General features: G+C 42.2%; 1 protein-coding gene across 1 annotated transcript; it reads right to left on the reverse strand.

The window, feature by feature from the left end:
- Window positions 1-17,524: 17,524 nt before the first annotated feature.
- LOC100351480 (prostaglandin E synthase 3) lies at window positions 17,525-19,061 on the reverse strand. Its single transcript, XM_002710336.5, has one exon. The coding sequence runs from the start codon at window positions 18,911-18,913 to the stop codon at window positions 18,431-18,433; it is 483 nt and encodes a 160-aa protein (XP_002710382.1). The 5' UTR covers window positions 18,914-19,061; the 3' UTR covers window positions 17,525-18,430.
- Between the last annotated feature and the right edge of the window lie 3,347 nt (window positions 19,062-22,408).

Consider the following 22,408-nt stretch of genomic DNA (forward strand, 5'->3'; position numbering starts at 1 on the left):
TAGCTCAAAAAAAATGTTGGAGTTAAGAAGTATATTTGTGAAAATATTCATTTTCCCCCAGAAGGACAGATTTCTTTTTCTTTATATATATATATATATTTGAAACGTAGAGTTATGGAGAGGCAGAGAAAGAGAGAGAGAGAGAGGTCTTTCATCCACTGTTTCACTCCCCAAATGGCTGCAATGGCAGAAGCTGAGCTGATTCAAAGCTAAGAGCCAGGAGCTTCTTTCAAGTCTCCCATGTAGGCACAGGTGCCCAAGCACTTGGGGCATCTTCTACTGCTTTCTTTTTAAACAGAGAGCTGGATCAGAAGAGGAGCAGCCAGGACTAGAACCGGTGCTCATGTGGGATGCCGGCGCCACAGACAGAGGCTTAGCTTTCTAAGCCACAGCGCCAGCCCCTCCCTCTTCTTGAATATCTAATCCATTACCAGCCTAGAACATCTAATCCAACCAGTTTTCTATATCTCTGCCCTAATCTAAACCACTGGTCCAGGCTTTCTGAAGCCCCTGATGTGTCCACATTGAGAATTTCAGTCACTATCTTTTAAAAACAGAAAACAAGTGGCTTTCTCCACCTGATTATTGTATCAGTTTTCCATTGCTTTTATAACAAAGTACCACAAATTTAGTGAGTTGAAAGTACATAAACATTATCTCACACAGTGTGCAGGTCAGATGTGAAGAAGGGTTCAGCTTGGCCCTCTCTTGAGAGTATCTGTAGGCTGATGTAGGAGTGGAGGATGCTCACAGCTATCCAGGTGACAACATGATGTGGGCTAGATGTGAGCCAGGCAGGGAGCTAGCTAGTGAACAAAAAACTGAGATAGGCCGGCGCCGCGGCTCAATAGGCTTATCCTCTGCCTGCTGCTCCCACACACCGGGTTCTAGTCCCGGTCGGGGCTCCAGATTCTGTCCCAGTTGCCCCTCTTCCAGGCCAGCTCTCTGCTGTGGCCCGGGAGTGCAGTGAAGGATGGCCCAAGTCCTTGGGCCCTGCACCCCATGGGAGACCAGGAGAAGCACCTGGCTCCTGGCTTTGGATCAGCGTGGTGCGCCAGCCGCAGCACGCCAGCCATTGGAGGGTGAACCAACGGCAAAGGAAGACCTTTCTCTCTGTCTCTCTCTCTCACTGTCCACTCTGCCTGTCAAAAAACAAACAAACAAAAAACTGAGAAACTTCTTTAATGTGTTTATTTGAAAGGCAGAGAGAGAGAGAGAGAGAGAGAGAGATGAGAGAGAGAGATCTTCCATCTGCTGGTTCACTCTCAGGCTATGCCAGGCCAAAGTCAGGAACCAAGAACTCCTTCTGGGTCTGCCGTACAGGGTTAGAGCACGGGCCCAAGTGCTTGGGTCACCTTTCACTGCTTCCCCAGGGTCCCATTCATTTTACCAATATCTCCACATACACTGTACAATCTGTTCATGCTGAACCTCTCACAATTCCTTGAAGAAATAAACAAAGTGCATAACCCTTATTTTTGTGCCTCCTGCTTTCAGTGCCTGGAGTATTATATCCTGCCTTCTCTGCCCATAAAAATCATAGAGGAACTAAGTGAAATGTCATGAATTCTTCCCTTATTGCCTCCCACCAAGGAATGCATTTGCTTCCATTTTATGGGTTGTAAAGACATTATGCTCATACTGTTATCACATGACTGACAAATAGCAATTGACAGAGGTAGAGTTGTGTTTCTCTGTGCTTCTTCATTATATTAGGGGTCTCTGGAAAAACAGAACTCATGAGAAGAAGATGAAGAAAAAGAGAAAGAGAGAGAATTTATTAGGAATTGGCTCCCCCAATCCTGAAGACTGAGAACTCTTACTGTCTACTATTAGTGAGCAGAAGACCCAGGAAACTGGTGATGAAGTTCAAGTCTGTGTGTAGTGAAAGACTATGGACCCAGTTTGAAGACAAGAAGAGAGAAAGTGAATTTGTTCTTACTCAGCCTGTTCTACTGAGCCTACAAAGAGCTGGATGAGGCTCACCCACACTGCACAGACCCATCTACTGCTTTACTCAGTGTATCAGTTCAAATGCTAGTGTTTTCCAGAAACACCCTCATAGCAATGTTTAACAAAGTATCTGCCCCCTTCTGATCAAGTTGACACATAAAATTAACCATCACATCCCTCTGTTGCCACTGTGATTGTCATGTTAGAGATGATCTGTGTTTCCTGACAGTGTCAAGTGCATAGGAGATACTCAGTGAATATTTGCTAAGTAAATATTTCTTACCAATATTATCAGATCCTCAGCCATATGATTTAAAGTTTACTATAAAGCATGAACTTAGGTTACTAAGAATGTCTGTCATCCTATAGGTGAAGATATTTGCAAATTATTCATCTGATAAGGGATTCATTTCCAGAATACATAAGCAGCTTAAAAAACTCATCAGAAGACAAACTGTTGAAGATTAGTGAATGACCTGAATAGACATTTCTCCAAAGAAGACACAAAAATGGTTAACAGGTGTACAAAAAAGTGTTCAGCATCATTAAACATTAGGGTCATGGAAATCTAACTGAGGCAAGGTAGCTTAGCTTAGTGTGACAGGACAGACATTAATGTTTTTACAACTATCTCTTGACAAGAAATAGGCCCACACCATCAATAATTAAACAACCAAACCTCAACTATCTCACTGCATTGGACAGATAATCAAAAACTATTTATCAGCTCAAGTGGCCATCTTGACCACTGACCAACTTTGCTTCATTACAATAGTAAAAAAAATCACGCTCCTGGGAGGACAATTAAGATGCTGATGAGGGGTGGGTGATATGGTACACCAGATCACCAGATTAGCCCTGGCTTGGGAGCCTGCATCCCATATCGGGGTGTCAATTAGCGTCCTGAATCCTCTGTTTCTGATCCAGCTTCTTGTTAACGAACCCTCAGAGGAAGTAAATGATGGCTCAAGTTCTTGGGCCCCCACATTTATGTGGGAATCTAGGTGGAGTTCCAGGCTCCTAGCTTCTGCCTGGCCCAGCCCTGGCTGATGTGGACGTCTGGGGAGTGAATCATCAAATGGAAGATCTCACTCTCTCTCTGAGTCTGTCTCTCTGTGATTCTGCTTTTCAAGTAGATGAAAGCTAGGAGGGCTATGGGGAAAGGGAGCTGGAGAGATGACAGATAATGGGACCAGGGTGGGAGCTGGACTGAGGAATCACTTCTGTTCTAGACCACAGTAAGGATGATTATGGAGGACAACAATGGGATTTTGAATGTTCCCAACACAAAGAAATGTCTGGGGTGACAGAAATGCCAATTACCCTGACTTGAACCCTAGATGTTGTATACAAATATTGAAACATCATAGTGTGTCCTATAAATATGGATAACTACTGTGTGCCAATTAAAAATAAAATATAGGCATATAAATCCATACATATGAGTTCTCTCTCTCTCTCTGTCTCTATGTGTGTGTGTGTGTGTGTGTGTGTGTGTACATATATATATGTACACAAATTCTAGCAGTGATCTGTTTTCTGGTTTCCAGGTACATGTTTGTACAACAATTGAAAAACTTGACAGTAAACAGAGAAATCAGCTTTTTATTACAGTGTTCCTGAACAGTTCAGGAAAATCTATTAATGCACATACTCACTACATAATGGGTTGAACTGCACCTTCTTTAACAGTCCAGCCTTGTAGCATCCTTTTCCTAGAAGGATCGAATCCTAGTGTGCAGAGACCCTTCAGAGGGTTCTGGAATCCCTCCGAGCTTTAGTTAAACTATCTGGTTCGCTCATTTAAAAGGTATGTTGGGGCTAGTACTATGGTGTAGCAGGTAAAACTGCTGCCTGCAGTGCCAGCATCCCATATGGGTGCCTGTTTGAGTCCCCGCTGCTCCATTTCCAATTCAGTTCTCTGCTATGGCCTGAGAAAGCAGTGGAAGATGGCCCAAGTCCTTGGGGGACCCTGTACCCACGTGGGAGACCCAGAAGAAGCTCCTGGATCCTGGCTTTGGATCCACCCAGCTCCAGGGGTTGTGGCCATTTGGGGAGTGAACTAGAGGATGAAAGACCTCTCTCTTTCTCCCCACCCCCCCATAACTGCTGAAGGGCTGCATTTGGTTTAGTGGCTCCCTTATTTTGTAATTGGCTTGTTTGGGTTTGGGTCTCAGCTCTGCTCCTGATTCAAGCTTTTTGTGCAACCTGCAAGGCAGCAGATAATGATTCTGGCCAGGTCCCCGCTGTTCAGATAGGAGACCCATATTGAGTAATGGGCTCACAGCTCAGGCATGGACTAGCTTTGGCTTTTGTGGGCATTTGGGGAAGGAACCAGTGGAAATGAGATCTCTGCTTACCTGTCTCTCTCTCTCTTTCTCAGTATCTATGCCTTCAAATAAAACAAAATAAAATAATTTAACAGGAGAAAATAAACTCAAGAAAATAAGCCTTTTTTCTTGTTGTCTTTCCATATCCGCTCAAGTTCCTCCCCTCATCCCCTACTCCTTTCTCTCTCTCTGAAATGAATATTACAGTATATCAACTACTGAAATCACAGCTGAAAATGTTTAAAAACCTTTAGAAAGCATCACCCATTGTCCCAATTTGTACAGTCTGAATACTCTCAGAAAAGTGTTTCTCAAGCTTCAGTAATCCCCTTTAAATAAAACTGACTTCTGTAGATTTGATTTACAGAGCAGCAATTGGCATGCATTAAGATTCTGAGATTTAGGGACATAATTATAATCTGGAGTAGGCATTCAGGAATATAAATAAAGTGGAGAGAGAGGTAAAATCTATGAACTATACATTAATATGCTAAGTTAATACACTGTTATATAAAGGTAATTGCCTGCCAAAGCTGTACAGAGCCCTAAACAATAAGCCCTTGAACCTTCCCATGGATTTGTGGAATAAAAATATAATGAAATCCCCATAAGGGTATATCAAAATATCGTAGCTACAAAATATTCCTTGTTTGAACCATATAAAACACTAAATTTTATTATACTGAGAAAATAAGACTAATGAATTTCTAGAATGAATTGCCTGTTGAATAATTGCTAGTTTCATGAAGTGTTTATATTTGTCATTTGTATGTTGTGGGGTAGAGGGATGGGAGAGGTATATACATTTTCCTCACAGTGTTCTGAGCTATAAGGAAATTTATTTCTTGATTGCCAAATGCAATGAACACAGTGAATGTCGGACTGGGAACTGGAGAGAAACTAGTAATAGATTGATCTAAGCCCCACACTTCCTAGATCAGGAGTATGAGGCCTACAGCTAAGAGTCATTCTCTTCTCTAGAAAATTACCATAAAATCAGGCCCAGTGCCAAAAGTTCGGCATTTTTATCCTTATACTTTTTATCACTCAAGTATTCTTTATTTTGCTCCTCTAGTAAGCGGAAGACTGGTGCACCAAATCCAGATCTAAGAGATCAGTACACAGACACGCAGGAGATTCAGACTTGATTCTTGACAGATTGTATCATGTTACAGCTCACAGAACAGCAGGTGGAGAACTTCAGGCATTGGCCCGTTTGGGACTGGATAAAACTAGAACAAACAAACCTGATCGATCAAGTCTCTTACGGCCATGAAGACAAACCTCAGATCCAACAGCAGAAGCAATATGTACTATATATTTCTGGGGACGTGGAAGAAATACATATACTCACTTGGAAAAGTCACAAAGAGTGTTCACATGCTGCGTTTTTGAGGGAAAGCCACCCACCCCCATTCCCAATTTCTTAACCAGACCTACCAAGGAAATTAGGTTCCCTGTGCTTTCCCACAGTCTCTCACTTAAATGCACAAATTGATAGGAGTCAATAACTCATATTAAACTGCTAACATTGAGTAGTAGAGAAGCCAGAAAGCAGATTATTTCTCTACAGATTTTCCCTTTCATTTACCCATGACCCACGTCGTCATTCTCACATGTTAGTTGTCTTAAATTGACTCGGGCACTTGGTTCTTCCTCTCTGCCTACCAAGTCAGAGAGTTATTACTGAAGTACATCAATCAGTCCTTTCTCACTGCTTCCCAGACCATCATACACCTCTTTCTCCACCCCAGGCCTTTGATAGCTGTTTTCAATTATTTGAGATGCCAGAAGAATGAAAATTCTGTAATATCGTTGGCTGTGGAAAACAGTAGGGATTATAAACCCAAACCACTGAACGTTTAGTTATTGAGAAAATTGCTATAGCATGGGGCAAAGAACTTTGGAACCTCAGTGTCCAAGAATATGAATGTTAAAAACCGATGTCTCGTGTTGCACACAACACTCTTGTTGCTGACACTTGTCCTTCAAAGGTAACATAAAGAGCCCTTGCCAGGGAGATGGATCATCACTCAGTGCAATGCCTCCTGTTCCTTGAGGTAAATCAGCCTTAAGTTGAAAAGGAGGCCATGTACCTGGTCACATAGGTACAATGAAATTAAAATTTTTCCATTCTTATTTCCAGGAGAGAGAAACACACTAGTTTTAATTTCTAGAAGAATTCACAAAAATTTATTTTTGAAAAAACTTAACAAATATGAGAGTAAAAGCTGTATAGAATTTTAGATCTTCTTCCCTCATTGTGTTAAACTCCAGTAGTGAATATGGAAGAAATGAAGGATGGAAGAACCCACAGGGCTACAATGGTGGGGAGGGGTCTATAGCACTGGTTACTAGATCAGGTGTGAGGGATCAATACTACCCACCTTTAGGGAAAGGCTGACAAAGTTATCAGAACAACCTACACTTACATTGTGGTTACTGTACTAGGCACTGCTCCAACCACTTTATACTTGTTAACTAACTTAACTAACAACAACATCTGTGTAGAATTGTTGTGCCTTTAATAATGGAGTGGTGAGAGAGTTTAAGGAGCTCACTCAAGTTTACACAGCTAGTACAGAAGGAAGGTAGGATTTGGATGCAGACTGTTAAAACTCCCCTCTGCCTGCATCTCTCAGAGGCAGTACCAGATCACCTCCCCGTTCCCCACCCATCTGAGGAAGGGAACATAGAACGTTCCCATTGCTTTTGGTTATGGAGGGTGGCTGAGAATGGGGGCAGGGGGAATGTCAATCCCTCAGACCATCAAGGTATTGCCAGGGCTACTATACTGGTAGGACTACTACATGCCCTGCGTGTCCCAGTGTGTCTGTGGAAATCCTTCTGACCCACAGGAAAACAGCAGCTGGCGTCTCTTGCCTCCCAGCCCTTCCTCTAGCACCATTCTGCTAGGTCTCCCCAAGGCCTGTGAAACAGAGCGCCACCACTGGCACAGCCTGGGCCTCTGCGACTCTGTTTACTGCTTTTCCCAGTGTCTGTTCTGATTGCCAGTAGCTGTACCATCCCAACCCAGTGGGAGTAATTTTTTTTTTAATGCTTTCCTGGTTATGGGAAAAGAAGAGTTTCTTTGGAGGTCCGTTAAGGAGTGTAGCCTGTCCTAGGCCACAGTGAGCTTCCATTGCCATCTCTCCTGTCCAGGAAACAAACCTTCATCTCCTTCAGTGCCCAGGATTTCCTATGCTATGAGTCAATGTGGTACACAGTCCTCAGTGAACAACTCGGTCTGCTGCAGCCAATCTGAGAAACTAAGCATCTAGCTCCAGTGCCCACTGTGAGGAATGGCACAATGGCCACCTGGTGGCCCAGGGAAGTCAGTGGCTGGTGAGCAGGTAGGACCAGCTTTGAGGAAATACTGAAATTGTGCTGACCCTGATTTTTATACCCCACATGGTTAGGGACTCACTGTGTTAAACCACATTACTTTGTAGTTTCAAGACTAAATTGGCAGAAGGTTGGTGGGATTCTCATGGAGAGAAATTACATTTGTTTTATGTTCAAGGGTGGAATCATGAGCACCTGGCTCCTGCCTTCGGATCAGCGCGGTGTGCCGGCCGCAGCGTGCCAGCCGTGGTGGCCATTGGAGGGTGAACCAATGGCAAAAGGAAGACCTTTCTCTCTGTCTCTCTCACTATCCACTCTGCCTGTCAAAAAAAAAAAAAAGCATCAAGGGTGGAATCATGAAAATAGTATTTCCCCACTCTCTTTACATATTGTGTTAAGATATATCAGAGGTGGAATGAAGAATGGAAGTGATTTAGGCTAACCTCTGACCTCCTAAGGAATTTTTTCTACAGCTTTTTTTATTTTTATTTTATTTAATTTTCATTTTTCTCCAAAGAAACCATTTATTTAATGAGTACAGGTTTCATAAGTACAAGTTTAAGAGTATAGTGAATCCTCCCACCATACCCGCCCTCCCACCCACACTCTCACCCCAACCCCTCCTTCTCGCCCATTCCTAGTCCCATTCTCCATTAACTTTACACACAGAAGACCAACTCGATACTAAGTAAAGATTTCAATAATTTACACACACGTGGATCAAAAAAAAAAAACTGTTTGAGAACAAGTTTTACAGTGAATTCTCATAATAAAAACCACTGAGGACAGAAGTCCTGCATGGGAAGTTAGTACACAGTGACTCCTGCTGTTAATTTAACAATTAACAACATTCTTGGGGCCGGCGCTGTGGCTCAGCGGGTTAAAGCCCTGGCCTGAAGCGCCAGCATCCCATATGGGTGTCGATTGTAGTCCTGGCTGCTCCTCTTCCCATCCAGCTCTCTGCTATGGCCTGGGAAAGCAGTAGAAGATGGCCCAAGTGCTTGGGCCCCTGCACCCACATGGGAGACCCAGAAGAAGCTCCTGGCTCCTGGCTTCGGATCGGTGCTGCTCCGGCCGTTGTGACCATCTGGGGAGTGAACCAGCAGATGGGAGACCTCTCTCTCTGTGTCTCTACCTCTCTCTGTAACTCTGTCTTTCAAAATAAATAAAATAAATCTTTTTTTAAAAAAATTAACACTCTTATGTATGACATCAGTGATCACCCGAGGCTCTTTAATGAGCTGCCAAGGCTATGGAAGCCTTCTGAATCCACAATCATTTATCATTTTTTAAAAAGATTTACTTATTTACTTGAAAGTCAGAGTTACACAGAGAGAGAAGAGAGGCAGAGAGAGAGAGAGAGAGAGAAAGAGAGAGGTCTTCCATCCGCTGGTTCACTCGCCAGATGGCCACAATGGCTGGAGCTACACCAATCTGAAGCCAGGAGCCAGGAGCCAGGAGCCAGGAGCCAGGAGCTTCTTCCGGGTCTCCCACGTGGGTGCAGGGGCCCCAGGACTTGGGCCATCTTCTACTGCTTTCTCAGGCCATAGTAGAGAGCTGGATTGGAAGTAGAACAGTTTAGACTTGAATCAGTACCCATATGGGGTGCTGGTACTACAGGCGGAGGTTTTACTCGCTACGCCACAGCGCTTGCCCCAGTCATTTATCATTATCAGAGTAGAATATAAGGGAGGGGGATCAAAAGACCATCTGCTGTCTTGACAATAATATCATGGACAAGTTCTGGGGTAAGGAGTCCAAAGTCCTGTGCCCAACATTCATTGTGGACACCTCCTTGAAAGGGCTTAGTATCTAGATGGGTGGCTAGAAATAGCAGAAAAGAATATATGAAATTACATAGCCTAAAACATGCAAAGGAACAATTGACACAGCACCATGTTCCTCCACCTCTGGTTTTAGTTACCTGTGGTGAATCATAGTCCACACATACTGAATGCAAATTTCCAGAAATGAAGAATGCAAATTTCCAGAAGTGAAGAATATATAAGTTGTAAATATGCACTGTTTTGTGCACAAGTTGTAAGTGTGCATAATGCAATCTCTCACTGTCAGCTCCATCTTACCTGAGATTTGAAACATCCCATTGATGAGTGTATCCATGAAGTATATGCTACCTTCCTCATAGTCCCTCAGAGCTGTCTAAACCATCAAATTGATTGTCATAGTGTATCAGTGATTGTGCTCAAGTAATTTTTAATGTACTTCACAACAGCCCCAAAGTGCAAGAATAATGATGCAAAACAGGCTCTGGAGCATATATCATGGAAGAACAGACTAACTCCAGCACAATGTGTCAGCTGCTGACTATATAAAAAGAACTTAGTACATGCAAGGTTTGGCACTACCAGTAATTCCAGGCAATCACTGGGGCCTTGGAATGATATCCCCTGAGGATAAGAGATATAGAATTAATTTGCTAAATTATTATAAGCTAGAACTAAAAGACACCAGAGAAATTCTAGTCAAAAGGATGTACTTATACAGACAGGAGAAATGGAGCACATTCTGCGTATAGAAGTCGTGAGTGAAAACTTGGTTCCTTTATTTGTCTACATTTAGTCATCATTCAGTATGTATTTATTACATGCCAACTACTCACAATATGCATTTTAAAGCAGTTACTGACCCACCCGGAGAAAGGGAGACTGCTTACTGGGAGATCAAGAGGACACTTTTGGATGATTATTTTTAGACAATTGCAAGAGGCCTTTGAAAACCAAACTACGCATGTTGAATTTCATGGTCCATGCATTTGCAGTCAATTGCATATTTCCATTATCTCTGTTAAGAACAGCCTCTGTACCTAGACTTCTACTCTTGAAAGAATCATGGGGTGGCTATTTGGCCTAAGAGTTAGGATGCCATTTGGCACAAGTCCTACACTGGAGTGCTTGGGTCTGACTTCTAGCTACAGTTCCTAACTCTAGCATCCTGCAGTGCAGTCCCTGGGAGGCAGCAGTGATGGCTCAAGTAATGGTCCCTGCTGCCCACGTGGGAGACCTGAATTGAATTCCTGTGTCCTGGTTTTGGCCCACCCCAGCCTTAGCTGTTGTTGTGTGCATTTGGGAAATGAACTAGATAGGAGTCTCTCTCTCTCTCTCTCTCTCTCTCTCTCAAATAAATAATAATATCACAGACTTTAGGTGGAGACATTTCTGAAGAAACTGTGATATTTCTCAAATCTTCATGCCCCCTTTAAATCGCATTTCCAGAGGCGATTTCAGTAAAATGAACGTTGCCAAAATGAACCTATAATCCCTAAGGAAGCAATATTAATTAGAGAAATATGTGCCTCTGAATTCATCCAATTTGCATTTCATTTTATGGTTTATTTTTTGCAAACAGTTTACTAAATGACTGCAGTTGCAGATGGTTAAATTATTACCATCAGATGGCTGCCATGGCTGATACTGCAAAAAAAGGGGAGAAGCTGGTTCTGTATAAATAATAGAAAATCAGTGTTCAACTAAGAAAAAAAAGTCTGGCTTTCCACTCTGGCTGGCCCTTGGTGGCGATGATTTCAATGTAAGTTAACAAGCAATCAATCTATGCAAGATTGGCCAAGAATTTGCTAAGTCAAATTTCCCTTTTGTCAATAAAACATCGATGCCATCTCTTACATCTTCCTTTAACAGGTTGGGATAGTCGAGATTTGGAACTAGATGGGAAATATAGAAAATGCTAAATCTTGGACCCAGCCAACACTGGCTATTTAATCGGCCATCCCAGTTTCCCCAAGACTGTCCTGGTAACAGCTGGTACCGGCATCCAGAACATCTTTTTGTGAGAGTACAATTAAAGGGGTTACAGAAAAGTATACAGCCATCTTCCACGCACCAATAAAAACTGGACACAAATGCAACCTTTTAAAGTCTAGACAATACTGGGCTGTGATTTATTTTTGTAGTTAAGTAAAAGATTCACAATCTGTTATGTATGTGAGTGCTATCTACTAACACTATTCAGGTTAATGCACCATTTCAAAAATAATTTCACATGTTAATAGAAAAAGTCAGTTCTAATGATCCCCACTTATGTGAAAAGCATTTAGAATTTTAAAATGAAGTTATCGTGATAAGCTATTTAAGTGGAGCTACATTCCAAATTCATATCAATGTGGTTCACCTAGATACAGACAAACACTGCTAAGTGAAGCGCTGGGTTATTTTTCAATGTTTATTAAATATTAAGTAGATTCTCGTTAGAGAATTTTCCTCTGTTCTAGAAACTGGGCTGGGCCAAGGGGCAAGAGTGGAACACAAAAACATAAGAGCATCTCTCACCCTGAAGAGGCAAGATTAATGGAAGAAAACTGTGGATTGCTGAGGGGGATTGAGCAATAGAGGCTTACTGTGCAGTGTAGATATATTGATGATTTTGTTGGTATGGAAGAAATTACAAGCTTCTGGGGAAAGGGCAGTGGTTAAGCCAAGAGCTATAGAATGTATAATAGTGCAAGTTATTTATAAAGTTGAGCAATCAGGTCTTGGCATTGACTAAAGATATAATATGGAGAAATAAATAAATTTCAAGTTTTAGTCTTGGGCATCTGGCTGTCTGGTGTTGCTGTTCCCTAGAGATAACAGATCAGTGCAGGAAGAAGTGGATTTAGCTTTAAAATGTATAGATTTATTGACAAAAATGGCAAAGGGAACAGTTTTGTAGCTGGCTACCAGCAACCCACAAAATAAAAGTAGATCCAGGGGTTGTTCTGAAAAACGAAAGACAGTGAGATCCATTAACTTGAGCAGTAAGGTTTATATTCCCGAGAACATTAATCTGGCTGAAACAAAATGAAGGGATAAAAGGAAACCTGTTGTCTTCTCTCGGAGTCTAGAAAGAGTGGCTGAACTTTCTTCCTGCATAAACTCAGTTGTGTCTTGGGCTGCTTTTGCCAAGGAATCATACTTGGAATACAGAACTTAACGATGTGTTAAGTTCTGCACTCATGCATCCTTGTTAGTCAAAATGTTCGTATCACAGGGAAACCTCTAAGGATTGAAAACTCTAGGTCCTCCCTACCAAGTGACCCAGACCTCCACTGGACTGGCAAGCACAGTAGAAGTTATATAGCATAAGTTACTTCGGTTTTTGAGTGTGACTGTTGAGACAAATTGGAACCTCTTTGAGAAGTGTAAGTGGAGTATGGTCAAAGGGGACAGGAAACTTGACCTATCACAAAGAACAGAGTATGTTCAACCAAAAGCGGGGAAACTATCCATGGGACATGTCTTCTCTCTCCAAATTCCCTCAGGGGAACACGAGTAATCAATATCAGGCCAAAGAGTACAACAAAAACACACACACCAAGAAAACCAAAAATTGTGTTTTACTTCAATATAAAATAGAATCTTCATGAGAAAATTTATTTGAATATTTAATGGAGGTGATGATGGTGGTTTCTGTAAATTCTTTAACACTAGAGATGAACAAAAAAGGAAGGAAGGAGGAAACCAATTAGTTTTTATTGTGTCAAGTAATATGAGCCATGTGCTTCACTGCATTTTGTGTTTCCCATTTTACTGGATGTAGTGAAAAGTCAACAAAATATAGTGCAGACAGCAAAAGATGAAACACTAAAATCCCAGGCTGCTTTCATTACCCCTATTGGCATGGGTCCAGGGCAATTAGGATAGCCACAGTGAGTTTTTCTCTTGCATTTTACTGCTGATATCTGGTGCTTTGTCTTGAGCTCCAACCCCTCCTCCCAAAGTTAACCACCACATTTTTCACCGAGTTTTTATCTTTATTTCCTACATGTATGGATGCACAGGTTCTCTTCCATTTTATTGGCTGGCAATTTTGTAATCTTTAAGTGGTAACGGGATTTGGGCATGGTTTATGTTGGCCATTACGCCTTGTCTGAGTCAGATACTGTGCAAGGTGCAGTGATGTCTTCCAGGGCAGGCTTCAGCGATTTTATTAGCCTCAAGTATCATTTGGTTCCAACCTGCACTCTGATAATGCCTTTCTTCTTAGTGATATTTCCTTTTGACAGAAGATGTTTTTTGTGTATCAAACCTCAAAACCGCAGTGCATGAATTAGCTCTGAGAAATGAATCAATGTTTACTGTTTTGTCACCAGATTCATTACATAAGTAATCTGGGTTTTATACTAAATACACACGAAGGTATTTACAGTGAGTTGACCAATGAGCATATGGAACTTCTGTGTTACAAATTGTCATCAATGTCGTTAAAGAAGTAATGACCTTGTAAAATCAAACGGAAGATAGAATGAGAAATCATTTTTTTTGCTGCTGCTAATTCATGCTTCTGACTCTGGAACTGGTTGTAAAAAATTTTACTACAGCCTGACTGGTTGAATGCAATTCATGAAAAATATCCTGAATAGGAAAGAACGTCTCAACTCTGGTGAGCCAAGCTGTGGTTTAGGTTGCATTATTATATCATTTTTCTCAGTAGTTCCTTCAGTATTTAGTCACCTGAGAAGACCAAAGTTCTAACAAAAATTGATGAGGATAGAAAAAAATTCTGATACTTACCATTGTCTACTGGGTGATGGGGACTTTAATCCTTGCAGTGACATTACAATGAAGCATTGTAGTTACAGTGTTGTGAACTGTTTGTTCATTCTGTATTTGGCATATTGTGCACTTGTTGGATTTTTAATCTTCTTGACAATGCTATATGGAAAGCACTATTATCTCCATTTGTAGATTAAAAAATAAAGTGGTTGATATGGGTGATTAAAAGTATCCACCTTTCGGCCGGTGCCGCGGCTCACTAGGCTAATCCTCCGCCTAGCGGCGCTGGCACACCGGGTTCTAGTCCCGGTCGGGACGCCGGATTCTGTCCCGGTTGTCCCTCTTCCAGGCCAGCTCTCTGCTGTGGCCAGGGAGTGCAGTGGAGGATGGCCCAAGTGCTTGGGCCCTGCATCCCATGGGAGACCAGGAAAAGCACCTGGCTCCTGGCTCCTGCCATCGGATCAGCGCGGTGCGCCGGCTGCAGCGCGCCGGCCGCGGCGGCCATTGGAGGGTGAACCAACGGCAAAGGAAGACCTTTCTCTCTGTCTCTCTCTCTCACTGTCCGCTCTGCCTGTCAAAAAATAAAAAAAATTAAAAAATTAAAAGTATCCACCTTTCAGGCCAGCATTGTGGCATAGTGGGTTAACCTGCACCAGGTGCGTGCCAGTTCATGTCCCACTGCTCCACTTCTGATCCAGTTTTCTGCTAATGTCCTGGGAAAGCAGTTGAAGACAGCACAAGTGGTTGGGCCCCTGCACCCTTGTGGGAGACCTGGATGAAGCTCCTGGCTCCTGGCTTTGGCCTGGCCCAGCCCCGGTTGTTGTGGCCATTTGGGGAGTGAACCAGTGGATGGAAGATTTTTTTATCTTTCTCTCCCTCTCTTTATCTCTCTAACTTTGCCCTTCTCATAAATAAATAAAAATGTAATAAAAGGTATTCCTCTTTGAGATACTAGAATCTCAGTTACATGTGTAGAAGGGTCTCTCCCCTTGATTCTTCAATTTTCTGCATTGTACACTGAATAACTCTTTGTTATGTGGGCTCTCTTGTGCATTGTGGGATATTTAACAGCATCCTTGATATTTATCTGGCACTAAATGCCCAAAGAACATTCCTCCCACCCCACAACTATGACAACAGCAACAACAAATCTGCAGAAATCGCCAGGTATCTCCTATCAGGCAATGTGAACACCACAGAAGAGCAGCAATGATTGTTTCAGTCTCCTATTGAGACTAATGTATAAATTAAACATTCTCATAGGTGAATAAGCATAGGAAGAAGCATAGTATGTATATGGTTGAATGCTACCCATAACGTCAAGCCCTCACTGGGGGTCTGGGAATGTATCCTCTGCAGATAAGGGGTGGGGCTACTCAATGAAAGGTCTTCAAAAGACTCATACAAAAGTGAGTATTACGAAGAAATTATTCATGGATTTCAAAATATTTTTGCACTAAAACAAAATTATTTCTTGGGGGCAGTGTCATGGCACAGCAATCTAAGCTACTGCCTGCAATGCCAGCATCTCGTATCAGAGTGCTGCTTTGGGACCCAGCTATTCTGCTTCCAATCCAGCTCCCTGCTAGTGTTCCTAGGAAAGCAGTGGAAGGTGGCTCAGAGTTTGGGCCCTTGTGACCCATGTGAAACAAGTGGATGGAGGTCCTGGCTCCTGGCTTTAGCCTGGCCCAGCTCCAGCCACTGAAGCCATTTGGGGACTGAATCAGTGGATGGGAGATCTCTCTCTTTCTCTCTCTTTTTCTCACTCTTTCTCTTTCTCTCTCTCCTTCAAATCAGTAAATAAATCTGAAAAAAAAACTCCAAGTTTTCTTTTAATCCAATTTTCCATGAACTTCCTGAAGTGCCCTCATGTTTTGTTTGCATTCATGTCATCTCACCTTTATGTGCTTCAAAGAAGCAAACCCTTTAGATATCTCCTATGTTATCGTTTCTTTGAAATACTTCATGCTCCTTGATTTATGACCCATAGTCCTCTCTTACTGTCTTTATTGTCTTTAATCCCTAGTTTCTGCTCCTGTTTCCCCAAAGCAACACATCTGGGGATTTTGCTGTATCTTTTTGTTTGTATGCACTTATGTCAAATGTTGGATGCATTTTGCTTGCTAATTGGTATAATAAAAATAAAATGAATATGAAGTAGGGTGACAAAGAATTTACTATCTCTCAGGCAATTACTGAGTGCTTTATACATATTGACTTATTTAATTCTCACCATGACCCTGTAAGACAGGCACTATTAATATCCATGCTTGGGGCTAGCACTGTGGTGCAGCAGGTTAAAGCCCCAGCTTGCAGTGCCGGCATCCCATATGGGCGCCGGTTTGAGTCCCGGCTGCTCTACTTCCGATCCAGCTCTCTGCTATGACCTGAGAAAGCAGTAGAAGATGGCCCAAATCCTTAAGCTCCTGCACCCTCGTGGGAGACCCAGAAGAATCTCCTGGCTCCTGGCTTCACATTAGCTCAGCTCTAGCTGTTGCAGTCATTTGGGGCATGAACCAGTGGATGGAAGACCTCTCTCTCTCTCTCTCTCTCTCTCTGGCTCTACCTCTCTTTGTAACTCTATCTTTCAAATAAATAAAATAAATCTTGAAAAAAAATTCATACTGTACAGATGAGGAAACATAGGTACATTAGTGACATTGGGCTATAGATCTTACTCTGTTCATCACTGTTTACTCTCAGCACCCTGATTTAGATCTGCAGCAGTAGCATCTACCCGTGTATCAGTGCTGATATCACAGTATTCTATTGAGTGCATCTTCCACACACCCCTATGACCTCTAAACTTCTGCCACCTACAGCAAAGGAACACTGAACATCCTCATCCACCTTCACTCAGAAAACTGTCTATAGGTTATATACAATGCCATATATTCAGAAAGGGAACCCAAGTTCTGGTGAACATGTGCCTCTAAATGTTGGTGCTAGACTTCATGATGACCAAGCATGCCCAAGGGTCCTTACATCCCTGGCAACACCCTGGCAGCATCCTGCACCATAACTGTTGTCAAACTATTAAGTGTAAAATAATAGTTTGTGTTTACATTTTAATTTTACTAATCATTGATAAATCTGAGCACCTTCCTATCATTTATAAGGGATTATTTCTGTAAGATTTCAATACTTTAAAACACAACCCACCGTTTTGCTGTGTGTATCACTTCTTTTTGCTTCATGCCCAACTGGGGGAAAATTAATTCATACGTTAAATATAGCTTACTTGTGAACAATCAATAAATGAGACAGACTTGATAATAAAAAAATGACAGAATAAAGATAGCTCCCATTTTTTAAAACTAAAATACAAAACAGATTAAAATTAGGTATTTCATGAATGGGACATATGCTAATATTCTTCTGGCCTACTTTATTTTTTTTTTTTTGAAGTCTTCCAACAGTTTATTAGAAAGAATGTAGACATTTAAAAAAATCCCCACTGTCATGAACATAAATTGAGGTTTTCAGCCCTGGTATAAGCTGAACCAGAAAAAAAAAAGAAATAAAAAAAATTTCCAATAGTGTATTAACATTTTCTTCACTCATTTGCCATACTGACAGTGCAAATACAAATCTGGTCTAAATGTACAGACTCTCAAGCAACAATGTACAGCTTTCTTCGTCCTCCATGCTAAGAGATGTAAAAGCTTAAGGGCCAAACAATACCAAATGTATAGGCTTCAAAAACCATCTAAGTTAGGGCATTCACTAGTTTTAGCTAAGATACATCTGGAACACTGACAAGTGATCACTTACATAGAATAATGTGAAGTGAATTTTTTGAAAAATAAACTTTAGTGGAACACTCCTGAAGGATACACCAGAGGAATAGCCGGTTATCAGTTTAAGGTGTCAGCCAATTTGTTTCAGCCACGTTTGAGTCCATGTTCTAAACCCTAAAATTTACTTATCTTTCCCTAAGCTGAGCACTTCCTATCATGTCAGTATCTATGTTATGAAGAAGTAAAGGAGACTTAAGTGAAATGTTTTTATTTATCACAACTGCTGTATCAATTATCTAGGACCTCAACAGCTTCATGAAGTCTGGGAAATGTTCATGCATAAGGTTATTGCCTTAGCTGACTTAAAACTGCCCCTTACAATGGTACATATCAACCCTTAGTGAAGCCTTTTAAAAAAACAAATAGGTTGAAAAATGGGTTAAAGGAGGCAAATACAGCATCCACCTTTAGAGCTATCAACTCAGGAATTCTCTCAATTATGAAATTTTGCAGAGAAATCACTTTCTCAAAATCCAGGTGATGACAATACTCCTTATTCCAGATCTGGCATTTTTTCATCATCGCTGTCTTGTGAATCATCATCTGCTCCATCTACTTCTGGCAAATCTACATCCTCATCACCACCCATGTTGTTCATCATCTCAGAGAAACGATCAAAATTAGACATGTCTTCATCTGAATCATCTTCCCAGTCTTTCCAATTATTGAAGTCCACACTAAGCCAATTGAGCTTTGCCCTTTCTTTTGTTAACCTTGGCCATGACTGGCCAGATTCTCCTTTTCGTAAACAACATAAAATTGATCTGTCCGTTCTTTTGTGCTTGGAATCATTTGGATCAATACAATGAAAAAGGTCAATTTCATTTAAATGCTTAAAATTATCACTTCCTCCAAGACAACTGAATGTAAGTTTGGATTTTTCAAAATTTACATTAACATCTTTACTGTCTTCAACACAGAATTCAATGAAGACATAGTCCCTTCGATCATACCACTTTGCAGAAGCAGGCTGCATTGTGAACGGGGCAGGGGGACGGGCGAGCGGGTGGGCGGGCCTCGCTGGCGGCGGCGGCGGCGGCTGGGGAGTCGACTTTTCTCCGGCGGCGACTCCGGCGTTTTCTCTCCGGTCGCGGCCTCTCCTCGCTCCCCTCAGGCGGCGGCGGCGACCTCTGGCCTACTTTAGACATTTGTGTTTTGTTGATTTCTATACCATGTACTTTGCAAGGAGTAGGGAAAAACCCACGCTTTACAAATATACTGCATGGTATAATTTTCTACAGTAACTCAAAGACAAATGAAGCAGGAGCTAGGGTGAGCAAGTTGGCTAGGAATAGCTCTGAAGGGACTGGGAGTGAGGGCTGTTCTTGAGGGGATGGTGCTTTGTTAAGTCATTGAATCCTATGCATGATGAATAAAGAAGAAAGCATCATGAAAGATGATATCTATATGCACACACACATAGGCGTGCCTATGAACACACACACACACATACCCACACTCAGTCAATCCGTTCCACTGTTGCCACTGTCGTCTGGGAAAATTACAGATGCAAAGGCAACCAGGTATTTGCAAGGCATGACAAGCACCCCAGTGTTGCTGAGGCACAAAGTCCGCTATGCGTGGAGTGACAGGAGAAAGTCACGGGCAGCGTCCTGCCTGCTGTGTCAAAGAGGGTGACCTTATCGGGGCTGATGAGGACTCAGGGAAAAGACTTAAAAGGGAAGGGACATGACCAGAATTGCAGTGCAGTGGATGGCAGTTTTGAACCTTTGAATAGGCCAGGATAAAAGAGAATGACAGCAGCGATTCAGACAACCACAATGAAGTCTCCAGTAGCACAGTGACTGAAAGCATAGGGAGGAGAGACTTCCTGAGGAAATAACATCAGCAAAATTCATGGTAGGGAAAACTAGAAGAGGGGTCTAAAATGAACTCAAGATTCCTGAAAGACCAACAACAGTGGTAAGGAAGTTAAAGGGGAGGCTGATTCCCAAGATAGTTCACTACTCTCTTAACCCAAGAAACCCAGTGGCCCACATTTTAATTTTTTTTTTTTTTTTTGACAGGCAGAGTGGACAGTGAGAGAGAGAGACAGAGAGAAAGGTCTTCCTTTGCCGTTGGTTCACCCTCCAATGGCTGCCATGGCTGGTGCGCTGCAGCCGGCGCATCGCGCTGATCCAAAGCCAGGAGCCAGGTGCCTCTCCAAGTCTCCCATGCGGGTGCAGGGCCCAAGCACTTGGGCCATCCTCCACTGCACTCCTGGGCCACAGCAGAGAGCTGGACTGGAAGAGGGGCAACCGGGACAGAATCTGGCTCCCTGACTGGGACTAGAACCCGGTGTGCTGGAGCCACAGACGGAGGATTAGCCTAGTGAGCCGCGGCACTGGCCATGGCCCACATTTTAAACTGCTGGATACAGGCAGACACTCACTTGCACACATTCCATAGAGTAATGCATTTAATCCCTACAAGTCCTATAGTAATCTATGTCTCATCACAAAAGACTGAGTTAAGCAACCTGCCAGAAATCACACGGGAAGGGCAAGAGTCAGACACAGGCAGTGTGGCTTCAGAGTTAGTGCTCTGATTGACCACAGGATTCTCCTTAGGGTTCCAACTTGACCCAAATGCTATTGTCCCCCATCCCTTCCCTTGCACACACACACACACACACACACAGAGAGAGAGAGAGAGAGAGAGAGAGAGAGAGAAGGAGAGTCTCTGACATGGTTCTCTATCTCCTGTCCTTACTGCTTATTTCCACCACAGAGAGTGCAGCAATGTCCAACCTGTATTAAGGCAAAGGCTGCTGGCGTGGAGACGAGAGAAAGGACGAACTCCATCAGGCCCCTGGGTTGTGGTGTCAAGGCCAATAATTCACTGCTGTATCACTGCAGCCTTGGCTGTAGCCCTTGTAGCAACCGCGGGTGCTGTGGGCACATCTGCAATACACGTGTTTGTGCACTGAGTGTTCCCCTACAAATCTGGTCTTCCTCCAGGTGACAGGGAAGAGGTCTAAAGTCTTTCCTTTCTTCCGAGAAGATTGTAAAATGAAATTTGGATCACATGCCTGTATCCGGTCAACTATCTCCTTCTGTATCAGTTCAGGTGGTAGAGAAATTCAAACCTCAGAAGCAACCCTGGGATTTTCTATTTCTTATTATTCTAACTTTTGTGTATTTTCTCTGGTGCTGCTATGATGATAATTTTTCCCATTTTCCGGCTTTAAGAATCATTGAATTTCATATATATATATATATGTGTGTGTGTGTGTGTGTGTGTGTGTGTGTGTATAGTTTCAGCATATCAGTGATCGATTATGCTCAGCACGTGGAATTTGCAAAGTAAAGGAGCAGTGCATCAGTGGGGCAGGGGTGAGGTGGGAGCATGTGGGCAGAATCTGATGAAAGCTAATATGTGAAAGTTGCATAGTGGAAAAGCAGGTAGCTCAGCAGGCTGTGAAAGAGTTACCAGAGAAACCCATAGACAAAAGACTGTAGAGTTTCAAGCAGAAAAAAATGATTTAGAATTGGTGTCAAAGAATGGAGAACCAGTAAAAGTTAGACCAAAAAAATCCATTGCATGTGAAAATATTAGAATGACTATTTTCCTCAATGACAGCAGTTGACTGTTGATTGCTGTGGGTTGAAGAATGACTGAAAGGGAGATGAGGAAGTGACACAATATTTGATTAAATTGGGGAATTTTCGACATTGTTAAAATAATTTAACATAACTCTGCAGTTTCTCCAATTCAATGACATAAAATAGAAATAAAATTGCATGACTATTGATTGGCCACGAGGAAACATAATAGGCTCCATCAATGGAAAATTTGATTTCTTACTTAGAATATATGAAAAAAATGACATCCTGCTGAAACGATCAGCATTGAGTAAGTTGGCTGTGTATACATTCTAAAACCATGTGTGCCAATAGTTTTCCAGGGGCAGTGTTTGTTGCAGCAATTAAACTGCCACTTGGGACACCTGCACCCCACATCAGAGCACCTTGGTTCACGTCCTGGCCCTGTTTCCTATTCTAGCTTCCTGCTGACATGTACTTTGAGAGGCGACAAGTGATGGCTCAAGCATTTGGGACCCTCAGTTCTGGGATCTTAGCTTTGGCCTTGCCCAGCCTCAACTATTATAGCCATTTGTGGAGTGGATAAGAAGACAGAAAATATTTCTCTGCTTCTCTCTCTCTGTTTCTTCTCTCTTTCTCCCCCTCCCCCTTTCAAACAAATTAAACAAAAATATATAAAAATAGTTTTCCTATTCACCAGCATAATTAATAGTAATACCATGGAAAATTAGTCTTAACCAAAGTAGCACCACAATATAAATCATTCAAACTTTGCCACATTAAGAAATAGATCAATGAGGACATTTTAAACATATTTAATGGGGGAATTAAACTTTTAAAAATTGGTAAAGACATAGTTTTCATTATTCATCCCAATAAATACAGCTAAAAGTCTTATTTACATCCCTATATGTATGTGTGTGTGT

Source organism: Oryctolagus cuniculus, chromosome 15 (assembly GCF_964237555.1).
Source record: "Oryctolagus cuniculus chromosome 15, mOryCun1.1, whole genome shotgun sequence".
Taxonomy (NCBI): Eukaryota; Metazoa; Chordata; class Mammalia; order Lagomorpha; family Leporidae; genus Oryctolagus; species Oryctolagus cuniculus.